The sequence below is a fragment of the Pezoporus occidentalis genome, unplaced genomic scaffold, assembly GCF_034315485.1.
Source record: "Pezoporus occidentalis ecotype Australia unplaced genomic scaffold, CSIRO_AGI_Poc_V1 ctg117, whole genome shotgun sequence".
In the NCBI taxonomy this organism is placed as follows: domain Eukaryota; kingdom Metazoa; phylum Chordata; class Aves; order Psittaciformes; family Psittacidae; genus Pezoporus; species Pezoporus occidentalis.
Window position 1 is genome coordinate 3,484,031 of NW_026912961.1, and position 14,398 is coordinate 3,498,428.

A 14,398-nucleotide genomic window follows, 5' to 3' on the forward strand; every position below is an offset into this window, starting at 1 on the left:
CGGTGCCAAAGAGTTAAGGCAGCAGTGAAATTGCCTCTGCTCTGTTTTTATTCACCTGTTTGCCAGAACACATTTAGCAGTAAGGAAATGAAGGAAGAGGGGAGGGGGAAGCACACAAATGCTGAGCACACCTTCCATTCTCCATCTAGGGAAGTGTCGACATTCCCCATTTAAGTCAGAATGAAAACCACCATTACTGCCAAGCCCTCCTGGCATCTCACCACTTTATTCGTTCCCATTTGTATCTAATGCTTTTGTCAACAGTTCAACAAAAGTCAAAGCAAACAACCCACTACAAACACTGGGGGTAACAGCAACAAGCATGAATCCTTCACAATTATCCAGCCCAGCTGCTCAGTGCCTGTCCAGGCTGCTTTCGTTTACAACAGTGTCAACAAAAAGCTGAAACCCAATAACTAGGTGGGTCAATACTACCACTGTAAAACCTTCGGCGAAGGAAATGCTATTCTCCTGCTTAACTGCTTCAGCAAACATGCAGAATAATTCAGATAGACAAGTGCTTGCCTAATCATTTGTTGTGTGAATTATTCAAGGCTTTCCCCTTAAACTACTAAACGATGGCTCTTCAAATATTTCTAAGGAACCACCAGATGTTCGACAGGAGAAAAAGAAACATTAGGCAAATTCTGACATAGCAGAGGACAGTGGTAGCCTACAATCCTGGAAAGCATTAATGTTCAGAGGATTAACGCTCTCCTACACCTTGTTTCTGGTGTTACTCTACAGAGAGCAAACTGCTTTCAGCATACAAGTGCTCGGCATGCCCCAGTCTCCCAGGTGCCTGATCTGTATACAGCATAATCAAGGCTACTGCCTCTGATTTTTCATCCTCTTTTTTTGTGCGAGTTGTAAAAGAGTTCTTTCCAGAGAGTATGTAAAATGTGGATAAAAATAAACACTGCAGTTAGTCAGGTGGATGCAGGGAGGAAACATGAACTTATTCCCACACCTCTCTCCCCCTCTGCTCTCCAGCTCCCCTGAAGCCCCTCATGCTCATTTGATCTCCTCTTAATCACCCACCTTAGCCTTTCTTTCTCTCCAGTCACAAGGCGAATTGTTCACATGCTTTTCTCCAGAGGTTTCACAAGGTTTCATGTTTACACTTTCAAAAAGCAGGGCAAACTAGTCATATAGCACAGAACTAAGCATTACATCTTTTACTTCAACTGTCTCTTTAGTCTGGGAAACAGACACCTCCAGCTGTCTGCTTCCTCATTTTTGTCGGCTTTTGTCACAATTGTATCATTGCATTAACAGATTATTTTTAAACTTTAAGTAAACTTTAAGAAAACAGGCAAATTAGATAACAAGTGGTGCTTGTTTTGATTTAACCTCACTATTGGCAAAAGCAACTCCGGATATGAACAAATGTTTTTCCCAAGACCAGTTTATATATACATCAGAGCGCAGTGCTGGACTTACATGTATCTTGAGCCAGAACACAATATCTAATACACTTACATATATTTTAATTTTGACATCTACAGTAGCAGTTGTGCATACTGAATAACTGGATTCCAGAGAGAATTCCTGAGAGGTTTTAAGACTCAGCAAAATAGTGAAAGAAATTCTGTCTGTATGTCAAATTGAAGCACATATTTTTATTTTTACAATTAGAATCTGTAACATACTTTGTTCGTAAAACAAGCGGTTTTACAGTGATTGCTCTCGGGATTTGTTTGCTGTCAACATAAAGAGCCTTCTTTAATCAAATAGTTTTCTTCCTTTTTCTGTCTAAACCAGTTATGAACACTTGCCTACTACGTAGCTGCAGCTCCGTCACTTTATGATTGCTGCAGCTGTTGGTACCCACTTCAGCCCTACTCCCCTTGGTGGGAAACTTCACTTACATTTACTACTATAAATCAAACTTGCAACACTAAGTTTATCAGGATGAGCAGGACTGTTACAGTCATTAGCAGTATCTGCAAAATGGTTTAGGTCCCTGGAGACCAAAGGCAACATAGAGAGACACTGTAGCAGAGAAAACATTTGGTAACAGAAGGGCTGAAACTTGCACAGATTAACTGGGAAAAACCTGCACAGCCTGATGCTAGATACAATAAAAGAACAGGGATGAGACAACAACACAATAAAATGTCTCCTCTTCGCCATCCCCTGGAGCAGGAAGGGTCCAAAAATGGGACTTCCAGCCTTTACCATGGTTGAGGGCAACACAGTTACCAGAAAACCTTCCAGAAGCATGCAGGACTCCTACAGAAGGTCTGCTAATCACGTAATTGCTTTCAAATACCTGAAATGTGATACGAAGCTTTTAGGCTACCTAGATGGCAAGCATACAGTGCTTTTCATAAAGGCACCAAACTGACCATGGACAAGGTTGCCTTTTTTGCTGAAAGCAGGGTTGCCTATACCACTTTAATGCTACTCTAATGCCAATTATGCATCCTGACAGGGCACCTGGAAAGATGTCGCACTTCAAAGAATGGCAGAAAAAGGGTTTCTCTCACCCCACAAAGTTACTGTAATTAATTTTAAAGCGATTATTCTAAAATTATTCATTCAGACATTGAATTCCTTTCATATTGCAGTATGGGACAGCAAAGCTCATTACAAAACAGTATTTGCAGGTCATTGCAGGGACCTTTTTTCCTGAAGCAGGAGGGGAAAAGCAAGATATCCATTTCCTCAAGGGCTAAAATGAATTGCAGTTGGGTATTTTTAAAAGAAATAGAGAGGTGAGAGAGAAATACAACATCAGCAGGTATGGTTTCAGCAAACTTATCAGGGAGGGACAAGAAATATAAACACACAGCTATATTTACTGCAAGCCAAATACAATGATTTCCTCCACTATCACGAAACAAAGCTTCATGTTATTTAGGTCAGCACTGGCTTTCCAAGCTAATGGAAGCAATAATTTCTATATAGTCCGCCCTCTTAATTATTAAAATAAAATGAGCAAAGGACTCAAAAATATGATGCTCTAGCAGCCGAGTTTTGTGTTGTGTGTGGTCTGTGCCAAACTTAAACCACACACTCCGGCAGACGGCCCTTTTTCTGGGGGTAGCTGTGTTCAGAAGCACCTCTCTTGGCCCTTCCATACACCTGCATGGCATGTCTGCAGCACGTAACACTCTGAGGAAACAGGACACCACCAGCAAAATCAGTGTTACTATTTACTTTGTCCTGGCAAATAAATACATCTAAAAAAATATGGTATGCCCTCTGTCAAAAACTAGAGTGGCTTGAAATACACCAGCTCCTCTGCACAGAGAAGCTACAACACGACTCACCCTGCAAACAAAAAAAGGAATAGACTGTGTTGAAAGTGTTCTGTTTTCCCTTCCCTCTGCCCCACTTACTCGTAAGTACATATTAAGGAAACCCCCACAGCTGCTTTCACTGCCTCTTGAGAGCCAGAAAAACAGAGGTACAGCTGTGCCTGCTAATATTCGTATGCAAACAAATAGCATCTGACTGGCTGCAATACCTCACTTAAAAGCACCTCGGTACCTTTTGATACGCCTGCTGCTCAGAAAGAAGTGATACAGAGCAATCTGGCATCCTCTTAATGCAATTAGCAGATTAAAGTGGCATTTCACTTCCAATACTTCATTAAAACACTGATTGCATCCAGCCTTCTCTGGTGATAACGGCATACTTGTTCCCCCTACAGTCTTCCTGGAGACTTGGTAGAGCATGCTGGGTGAACCCAGCGCTTGCAGCCAGCGGCCAGCACAGCTCCCGGAGCCTGGCACGAAATCTGTGGAGATGAGGGAAAGGAAACCCTGCACACCTGCTGGGGTGGTGGTGGGAAGCTAACGAGCCCCACACTGGTGCGCCCAGTAATTGCTCTGTGAGGCACTGGAAAAACTACTGTTCCCCAGGATCTGCCTCTCTCAAGTGGCCAGGTCGCCTGTCATGCTCCTGATTTTCATCACATCTCCCTTTTGCGGTTTGTATGAGACCAGCCACCCCTTCATTTCTGCTTTCACCGCAATCCAGTGAGAGCACAGCACGGGAGTGGTGAAGTCCAGTAAACTGCAGTGTGGACATCAGTACTTATTTCACTTTTCCCCTCACGTTACTTTTCTTTCACAGCAGACTGGCAAGCCCCATAAAGCCTCAGCTTAGGAGAAAATTTCTTTTTCCATTCCCCTGTGCACCCAAAAGCAGGCCAACAGCATCCCAGCGAGACCTCATCAGGCTGACCGTTTCCACCGCAGAAAGAGTTACTGGAAGGGACCCAGGTGCTTGGGGCATCCTGGGGAGACCCTTCAGCTCAGCCCCCAGCGCTGCTGGTCAGCATGGCCCCAAGGAAAGAGCAAACTAAAAAAGATTAATTCACAGATGTTCATGCATTTCACACACAGTGCGCCCTGTGGTCTGTTGCCAAGGCAACAGGAGACCACCAGCGAGCGCTTTATTGGCTTTATGAAGTGCATCTCAGTGGCCATAGTCCAAGAAATGCTGCATGATAATCGTCAGGCTTTTCAGAAGCCTTGTTTTGTGTTTATCCACATTTAACCCTCTGAGTGTTATTAAGAGCATCATTATGCATGTCTGGTGCACCGAGTAGAGACGGGGACAGGAGGGACACACACATGGTCTCTGCTTCCAGCCTAGAAATCCTGGAAAATGCATCCTTGGCACCTGCTGCTGCCTGCCCAGCACTGAAGTTCTCACCCAAAGGCCGCAGGTAAGCTGGTCCCCAGGCTGCAGTAGTGCAGAGCCCAGCACAGCAGGACCTGGGGATGAAAATGACCCTGTCAAGTGCAAAGGCAATACAAGTGTCACATTAGACTAATACACTGTTCACAGCAGGCGCAACATGTTTTCTCAGTAACTTTGAGAGGAGGGATTAAAGAAAAAAATTAAAAAAAAAGCGGCCCACCAACTTCCTAGACACATTATGATAAAAACCACATTCTTAGTTCAACTCCCAGCAGGTGACACCAGCTACACCAAAACCTCTATTACAGCCATCCAAAGCTGTGGTCCCTGTGAAAAAGGGAAGTCCTGTGTCCAGGTGATGCTCGGTCTCACAGTGCCATTGGCTACAACATCATTTACAAAATTCACACAAACAAGCCAGAGAAATAAGCTGCCTAGGACTCTGCAGCTCCACCCCTCTGGCACCTGCTTCCTCCCCTCTCCTCTCTCCAGGCAGGCAATGGGCATTTCCTCCAGCTGTCCTCTCGCTGGCTGAGGCAGGGCTGGGGATGGATGGGGGTTAAAATCACGAATGCCACAATGCGCCAAGCAGCAGCAGCAACCAGTGCCAACATCAAGTGCTAATCCAGGAGGAGAGGAGAAGGAGAAGGAGAGAAGAAGGGGAAGGGGAAGGGGAAGGGGAAGGGGAAGGGGAAGGGGAAGGGGAAGGAGAAGGAGAAGGAGAAGGAGGAGAGGGAGAAAGCAAGGGTGGCCGAGGGGATCAACAGAAGAAATGGCTTGCATTCAGGCTCACAGGAGAAAAAAGCATGCAGAGACAATCATTTTCTGGGAAAAGCTAAAGCCTAACGAGAACTTACTCTGTCTCCTTTATTCAGACAACCAACTCTTTTGTGGCAGGGACTTCCTGAGTGACAGGAACCCAGGGCCCCTTAATAGGATTTCCATATTATTTCCAACACCTGCCTAGAAGTTATTTGTTTACATTGACGGAGCTGAGATTCTCAAATCAGACATCTGCTTCTGGTTCAGGCATATCTTAGGAAACCATCTAGAAAGAAGCTTTGTTGCTATGGAGACATTTTTATTTTTCTTCTCTTAGTTGACTGGAAAACATTAGCATTTCCAGTTTTTTTGTTATTCAAAAGGCCAAATGTCGCTCAAGAAAACAGAGAACTTTTCAAATTGCCATGCAGAATAGGCTAATCGAGCTTTAGCTATTTAATTAATCATTTGACTCAATTAGAGCTGTACCAGAGAGAGGTGGGAGACATGGTCTAGCTTTCCTGCAAATTCCCCTCAATGGCTGATTCCTATCGGCCAGCCTAATTGCTTCTTCCCTCAAACCATGGCTAAAACTTTGTAATTCATGATACACTAAAAAAACCTTGCATAATAACTTGGGAAACAATCAGACTACTCACTTCGTTCATGTTCTTCTAAAATCAGCCTAAGAGACTGACAACACCTTGACTAGGAATACAATTCTTTCCCAGTGCCAGGGAAGAGACATGAAGAGCAATACAAACATTAACACAAATATTAACCTACTACTAGCATTTGGTGACTTTAGCCAAGACAACAGAAACTTTCAGCACAAATCAACCCTGACACTGGCTCCAGAAGGTAATCTGTCCTTCTTCCCTCCCTTTAGCAGATGATCAGCATGCCTGAGGAATCCACTGATTTGCACAAAAATAAGGGATGTTTCAAGTGGCTTTGGATCTAAGGGTCTAAAAGACAACTCGAAATCAAAATGTTAAGTGCTCAATACAGCAACAAAAAATTTGGAGAAAAGCAGCCATATAGTTTGTGTCCCACTTTGACAAAAACTGGTAGGTATTATTTTCTCCCACTACTTTGACTACCAACTATTTAACCCAACCACAAAAATGCTCTTCATTCCAGACACATTCACTGTGCGTAAACTGGTGTAAGCTATGAATGCCAGCATCTGAAGCATGATTTTAATCGCACAGACTTACGATAAGGAGAACTTCAAAAGTGATAATAAATTAATTCCCTCCTTTACTTCTTTTTCCCCAGCTATTACATTGTCAAAGCCTTTGCACTGGAGAAGACCTTTCCACCCACTTCCTCACTTCAGCAAACTTCCTCTTCCTACTCTACGACTTGAAGGCATAATCCCGTGTTATCAACATCACCATCTGCTGCCATGGGAATAATTAGACATCTCTGCTCAGGTTAGAAATTACAGCCCATGTAAGTGTTTGCCTCCTTAGTGAAGAGAGCATCTGGAGAGAGAACATTTGAGTTACCCTAAATCACCAATTAGTGAAATAAAGTTTGACAGTAAGAGGCACTGCAGAAGTTTGTCCAAATGTTGGCACACCACCAAATAAGAGTCACCTGCGACAACTTGCAAAAGGATGCAAAGTAAGAGGCCAGCATACAGTTAAGACACAGAAGTGGGAAAAAAGCTACTGGGTAAAGGAGGTGAAGCCATGCAAAATGGCAGAGGCAGCTAATTCTTTGATACCAGAGTACATGGCGTTACTTTCATATGAATACTCTACACTAAATTCAAATTCTCAGACAACCTCATTTAAAAGGCATATCATGAGACACTGAATGAAAGAAATGTAAAACTCAGTTGGCAGGGGACAGGAGAGGGAGGAGGGGAAAAAATAAGAATAAAAATGCACCAGGAAGATATATGCCCTCATCTGCCTCAGGTTCAGTTTCATGTTCTGAAAGCCTGTTAAAAACCACTGGCATGGATGATATGCTACAAATCTAGCCATGAAAAGGTTATTAAGAAAAAAAAAAGCTGTGCCAAAAAATCATCCCCATAAGATAGACTGAGACAACAAACAGGACCCTGCTAATTAATATTTGCTCTGCTTCAGCAGCCAGTTACTGGATGAGACTGCAACAAACAAGCATGTCTCACCCAATCACATCATTAATCCATTCACGTTCACCACCTGAGGACCAACTATGCCCCACAGATATTTATTCATCTGTTCCACAAACAAACAATTACAACACATTTTCTAGAATTAGGGTACCTGTTACATTCAGCACAGTTTACACGCCCAGAGGCAGATATCAATTAATACTGAAAAAATTACTGTATCACAAGGCAACAGAAGTTACTTGTATTTTGATAACACTACTCCCAAAACACCCATGAAGATCAAAACCACAGCTCTTGTGGAGCAAAGCTTAGTTCAAATACGCTACGTTTAAAACTGCCACTTCATCATTATGGAAAGCAAAAAGCATCTAATGCCTCATTTCCAAACAGAGAAAGGCACAAGCAGAATCCATGACACGAGAGTGAAATGTCTGAATTTTAACAAGACTATGAAGTGCTTTTCAGTGGAATGCTATTTCAGTGGCAAAGTAACAAAATGAAATAAATTTTGTAAATTTCTTAAGGCGTGTAACAGGTAACTATGTTTCTTTGGCTTGTTTAATACACACTGAATGCACACATTTGGCGGGACACTCATGACACTGGAGGAAGTTTCATTTAAAAGAAACCTGACAATTAAAGTCTGCAGCAGTAGACCATTTGAGCTTATGTGCTCTTCCTCTACCAGCAGAAGAATAAAGTCTGAGCAATGTAACAACATTTGGTAATATCCCACAGTTTTAGATGTTGGGCATTTTGATTTCAAACTACCTTGTTATTTTCAGAAGCATTACATTCCTACTTTTAATTTAAGTATCAAATTACAGCTGCAGGAGTAAGCTGCTTACTCTTACTTATATACCAAATGAACAGAGGTCTAAACACTCAGTAGTGGCTAGCAGCTCGAGCAGCTAAACTGGGAAGCACTGGAGCACCTGCCACCACAAATGTAAACAGAATGTTGGAATCGCACCCGTCCGCTTTCCCTGTATCTGCCATGTGTTAATTATTAGCCTTCACACAGATTAAGGCAAAAGTAATCTTATTGCTAAACCCACCTGAATTTTCCCTGACAGATTTCTTGTAGTTCACCAGCATGTTGGACCTAAATTCACCACAAAACTGCATTTGATGTCTTATTTCAGAACCTTTAGACATCCCCCCTGGAATCTCAAACAAGTTATTTTATTCCTGCCACAAGGCCTCATCTTTTAACTACTGGCACTTGTTGCTGCTGAAACAGTAACCACATCATCAAAATAAACAGTGTAGGGAAGTCTTACTATGACCATGGTCTCTCCCACAAATCATTTACAATTCAGGCTAAAAACACAAACAAAGGCAATACTCTGCCAGTATAAAGAGCAACAGATCTGGACTAACAACAGATGAGGTAAAAAGGTTACATGAGCTGAATCCTGCACATGGGGCAGCGATTCACAAAATTTCTCAATAACCCATTCAGGATCATCCTGGCTACCCCGGGCAGACATCTGAAGGCTCCTTCACTGCAGCTGCTGCAGTGAGAGCCATGGGAAGAGAGCATAAGCACTAAGGCTACTTTCTGCCAGGTGGTGCTTTTGCACACAAAATGCGTCTTCAGCTTCTTCACAAGGTATGCTTTACAGAAGGGACTTTGTTAGGGACCAGAGAAACTTCTGCCACATCTGTCTGAGAGAGGGTGCCAGGGCTGGGAAGAATGACATGCCTCCTGCACCAGCAGTTCTTGCAGGAGGTGGAAAAATCCTTGTGGGGTGCAATTAGTCAACAAGATCCACTGTAGAATAATACTTCTTTTTTTTTGTTCTAGACAGAGAAGTTTTACCGCTTTGAAAAGGGGACACCCCAAGTCCCCTCTGTGAAAAGCTGCTTGGTTAACTGCAGAGCTGTTTGTTTCTCTGTCTAAACACATTATACTCCCTCACAGCCCTGAAGCCAGGGCTGCACTCTGAGCACAGCCCTGCGCTTGCCACCCTTTCTTTCCCTTTGTCCACTCTGCAGCACTGTACTGCACAAAGAGCACTCCCATGACCCAGTTTACCACGTCTAGAGTTTTCCCACACTTCGAACTTTGCAAAGGATTTGGAGGATTGAATCCAAGACGAAATCAAAGAGTTCCCAAAGCCCCTCTTCATGGAGCTTGCTGTGCTGATGCTGATCTATTATTTAGGAATAGCTCCTGGACAAGCTTGCATTATCTGTAAGGTGACTACTCAGCTTCAGCCGTGAAGTACTCACTACTCCAGGGAGGTGTTCAGAAGGATGTGAGCCTTGTCTGGCTTACCAGGCAGAAAACACCACATTTAGAAGGGTGAGGCAAATTCTCATTTTCCCTGAAGAGAAACCAGGAGGAGGATCAGAACCAGCACAGTGAAAAAACAGCAAGTTTCACAAAGACAACTGCCCAGCAAATCCAAAGCACCAGAAGCAGTGGCAAGAAGTGGAACACTTCAGCCAAACTCCTTTCTTTGTGGAAATGGGTAGGGTATCTTCGTTATCTTGATAGTACACTAAAGCGTAAATTTACACTTTATGAGCTATTCTAAAGTCTGCCCTGCTTAATAATCTGTATCAGCAAGAAAACACTTTAAAGTGTCTCTCACAATTAAATCCAGGCACAACTTTCTATAAATCAAAATTTTGCTACCGTATCAAAACGTTACACTGGGGCTGTATAACATTGCCCATATCCTCATTACATGCTACACTAATTACTACCAGCAGACTCAGAATTTTCTGCACATTAGAGGCTTTTAGAGGAGCTATAAAAAATTTCAGGCATCATTAATTTAAATTTGTATTGAAATTTCCTTTTGACAGATGGCCAAAAATTACTTACTATTTAGAGTACCAAAGCTGCCTGTTTGCACATTGGAAGAGGAAAGGGAAAAATTAAAAGCAAGAAGAAAATTTATGTCACATTCATTACCTGTTAAATGTTAAGGAGCATTATCCTGCATGAATGAATTACTTCATACAAGCACACAGACTCCAGCTGCTGGCAACTGGAACGCTCTGGCTGACAGAAACCATTTCAAGTCACAGACCAGACAATCATAAAAAGCCTCTCTTAACCAGGAACCACTTAAGGGAGGACAGATCGATCGAACAAGCAACTAACTGCTACTCTGGGCATCACTGAAAACATTTAAGGAAATTAGCAAACTATTTCACCTTGCAAAGCTGGCAGCAAGCCCCATAATACTGACATACAAGCCAACTCACATTCTGAACACAGTGCAAGACAAACATCTACTTATCATTTTGAAGTAAACTGGCACAAAGCAGGGACGCTCTCCTCTCCCTCTGGAAGCCGTATGAATAACAGCGCCTTTTAATCATTCCCAGACAAAATCAGCCTTTTTGATATAAACACTGCATGTAACACCCATGCCAGCATAAACACCCTAGCACCCCACAAGCGTTACAGAAACATGACTAGCGAATTTTGATTAGCAAACTTGATCAGCATATACTAGAGCAGTTTTCTCCATACTTCTTGAGTGAAATGCTCATGGTTCCAACTGTACAGGTATGCAAACATGCTAAAGAAACCAAGGTGGGTTTGTACTCCCACATTTAGGCATCTGCCTTACTTGTGCTTGCATGTTTGAGTGCAGGGAAAAAAGAGAATGGACTAAACTTATCTGTTCACAGTGAACAGGGGGTGCTCTAAGGAAATCATCATTAATCTGCACCCAGCCTTGCCACATAAAGCAATAATCCCAGTTTCTAGCTCTCATGACAGGGAAGCTGAAGTGAAATCTGATGTGCTGTTGTCTTATGTCAGCAGATAGACAGCTTCAGTGCCTCTGCTGTTCACAGTGAAAACTGACAGTTCCTGTCAGCTCCTGGTTGTTATGCAGAACCCTGTGGGTAATAGCAAAACTGACAACCATCAGCTCAGTTGCACTCAGCTGGGACATGGCAGAGTTGCCAGTGGCAGAATAGGCACGCTGGGGAAAGCTGTGGGGCACATTCCCACAGCAGCTGATGGAGAAGCAAAAGCATGGCCCCTTGTGTGGCAGTGCCAGCCAGGCAGGTCCCTGGCTGGGGCAAAGCCCCTGTCCAGCACCATGCTCCTCCCAGAGCTGTAGAGGGCACACCAGGTGACGTATGACTGGCAAGCTCTAGGTAATCTTGTCTAATGCACCCAAGACTCACGCTGTGAACATCTCTTCTACCTCTTCCTGAAAAAAACACCATGAAAAACCTGACAAATATATTACAAGTGCTCAGTAAGGCGGTCACTGGTCTTGCCCTTTGTAAGGGAAACTTTCACACTGACCATCACCTAAAAAGGGTCCTGAAAACTGTGCAAGCCACTCATGCTCTACACTCTGTAACTACATCCAGCTATCCAGAGCTGGGCAGGTAACTGTGTAGCTGGCAACAACTGCGTCTTCTGCGAGCTAGTAAACTGCCAGTGGCAGCGAGGAGAGCAGACTAACCCAGGAGAGGGCAGAGCCAAGATGCACCTCCCCACTTGCAGCATGAAAACCGTAGGAGCCTCTGAGAGGCTCTGGTGGCTATCCAGTATGTACAAGCATCCAGGCACACATGCTGAATTTTAGTCGCATGCATCACTGAATGCTCAAAATTACATGAGCAGCAAGGTGTGTACTGAAGCTACTTATAATACTACCATGTACAGGATGGTGCATACACATACGCTGCAGAGTAATTCAGAACCTGAAAATTAATTCCTGGAAAAGGACGGCAAAATTCTCAGTGCAAGTAACCACCTTTGTTGGTCTGCAGAACAGCAGCTCTCTCCTGTCAACTGCTTTGGCAAGGACAGCACCCCACCACTCCCCTGTGAGCAATAGAACTCTCCTTCCACAACTGCATCATAGGGATGTATCAGAATTACAGTTTGCAGCCTCCAAATGACTTAAAACTACTGGCTAATTCTTTGTATCTCAGAAGCTTAGGCAGAGACCCTGGGCAGCCTTTTCCTTATATCCAGGAACAGCCCCCACGTGCTGTTTCAGCAAACTGCCTAGAATCCCAGCTGTCCCACTACCTGCCACTTTCTAAGCATGACAGTCTATGCAGGGCTCTGCTAATAAATACAAGCGTCACAACCTGGTTTCACTTTGTGACTTTTTCCACCACCCTGGGCCATGCTTCAGAAAACTGCAGTGTGCAGTTCTTCTGAGCTGCCTCTTTCACCTATGAAATGGAGTCCTACCTTGATGGAGTCTCTGTCTGCATGCAGAGCAGCCCCCGTGCACAAGGAGGGAAGGAGGCAGTGGCAAAGAGAAAGAGAAAAGTACTAGTTAGTTTACATAAAATTATACATTTATCATACTTGGAAGGAAGAATCCTGATGTCTCTTAAATAATAAATCACACAGATGTTAACTTTTCTGTACAGTTAATTATTAATACTGTACAGCCACATTTATAAAACTGGATTTCCAACGTTTGAACGTAATTTCTGGTAGCTACTACGTAATAAACACTGATGTAATTAGCTTGTGAAATCTTGTGAAAACTAGGGTTTTTTTACCCCCCACCCTGTTTTTTTGTTTTATTTTTCTTAAGAGGAAAGTTTAGGAAAAAGAAAAGAAGAAAAGAGGAACGGATTAAAGTACACACTCAAGTGGCAATGCCTACCTCTTTGGTGATCATTATCATGGTGCTTCTTCTCATCTTTAATTGGGAGGTGGGACTGCCCCCCCAGCGCACTGGACAGTGCCAGAAGACCAGCACTGCTGCCAATGGGTGGGATGGCTGGAGGCTGCAAGCCTGAGGGGTGTGGAGTGAGCGGCACAGGAAGACCATGTCCATGTGACAAATGCTGTGCTTGGAGTTGTTGCTGCTGTGAAAAAGGAAACACAGATATTGAATTTGTTTGGAGAGCTGGGTGCTGTCCAATTGTACAGAAGTACATTGAGTGTGACAGGATCAGATCAACAGATGCAGCTGATTGATCCAGGTATCAACTCCCACCAACCCAACATCCTGGCATTTTAAAATTGCCCATATGATTGTACACAACACAACTGGTAAACTTCGCTATGAATTAAAGGAACAGCAACAACGGGAAAAAAAAAAAGGAATAAAGGAAAATCATTTTACAGTTTTGGTGATATCTTTATTTCTCTGACAGAAGTATTACATTTTACTCTGCCTATCTAAAGCACACCACGTACACGCCTAATCAAAACATATGTAACTATATAAAAGCAGTTATATAATGAAGAAAAAAAAAAGCTGAAAATTGAGAAAATTAGTGTTAAACAGTTCTCCCAGCGCTACTGCACACCATGCAGTGAGAGTTAATTTGAAAGAGAAAACCTGAATTAACAATCCAGAAAACGAAACTGGTTGCAGCCACTGTTTTAAGCCCTTTAAGTGTCCTCAGCGGTACTTCAGCAAATTACTAAAGAAAATCTAACGTAGCAAGGCTTGGGTCTTCCTGTAGGCTTGCTCAATAATGCTGAAATAATTGGGCACTCTGTGCACGTTTAGTGATGCTCGAATGAAAAGCTAGAGGCCTGCCCTTGTACTCTTCTCTAGCTGCTGACTCTGTGTTGTGACAGGTTTATTTGAGTGGGACTGTGATGCATGCACCAGCAACTGCGCTGACAAGAGTTTAAAGTCATTTTTACCAGTACACTGGCAACACATACAGAAAGCCCTTGAGAGGTTCGAATTGGAGTGCTTGACCTCAACCAGGGCTGCATCAAGCTCTGTGCTATACTAACCATTGTGGGGTAGATAGATTGCTTGCTGCTACTCATAGGGAAGGCAGGGAAAACAAAAGCAAACGGGTGAAAGAAGTTATGTTAAATATATCCCAGGAGAGATCTGTTCAGGTCTAAGGCTTGCTCACTAACTGTCCAACTAATCT

At 43.3% G+C, this 14,398-nt stretch overlaps 1 protein-coding gene across 6 annotated transcripts in view; it reads right to left on the reverse strand.

Annotated features, from left to right (window-relative positions):
- Positions 1-14,398, reverse strand: part of LOC134175180 (transducin-like enhancer protein 4) — a 100,134-nt gene that overhangs the window by 29,828 nt on the left and 55,908 nt on the right. For 3 of the 6 annotated variants that reach the window (XM_062640805.1, XM_062640795.1, XM_062640779.1), the window contains 2 exons: positions 13,159-13,363; positions 12,732-12,748 (listed from right to left, as the gene is read on the reverse strand). The exons of 1 other annotated variant lie outside the window; for it this stretch is intronic. In XM_062640805.1, coding sequence (XP_062496789.1) covers positions 12,732-12,748; positions 13,159-13,363 — 222 coding nt within the window. The remainder of the gene's footprint in view (positions 1-12,731; positions 12,749-13,158; positions 13,364-14,398) is intronic. 2 more of the 6 variants (XM_062640815.1, XM_062640786.1) reach the window with 1 other exon arrangement.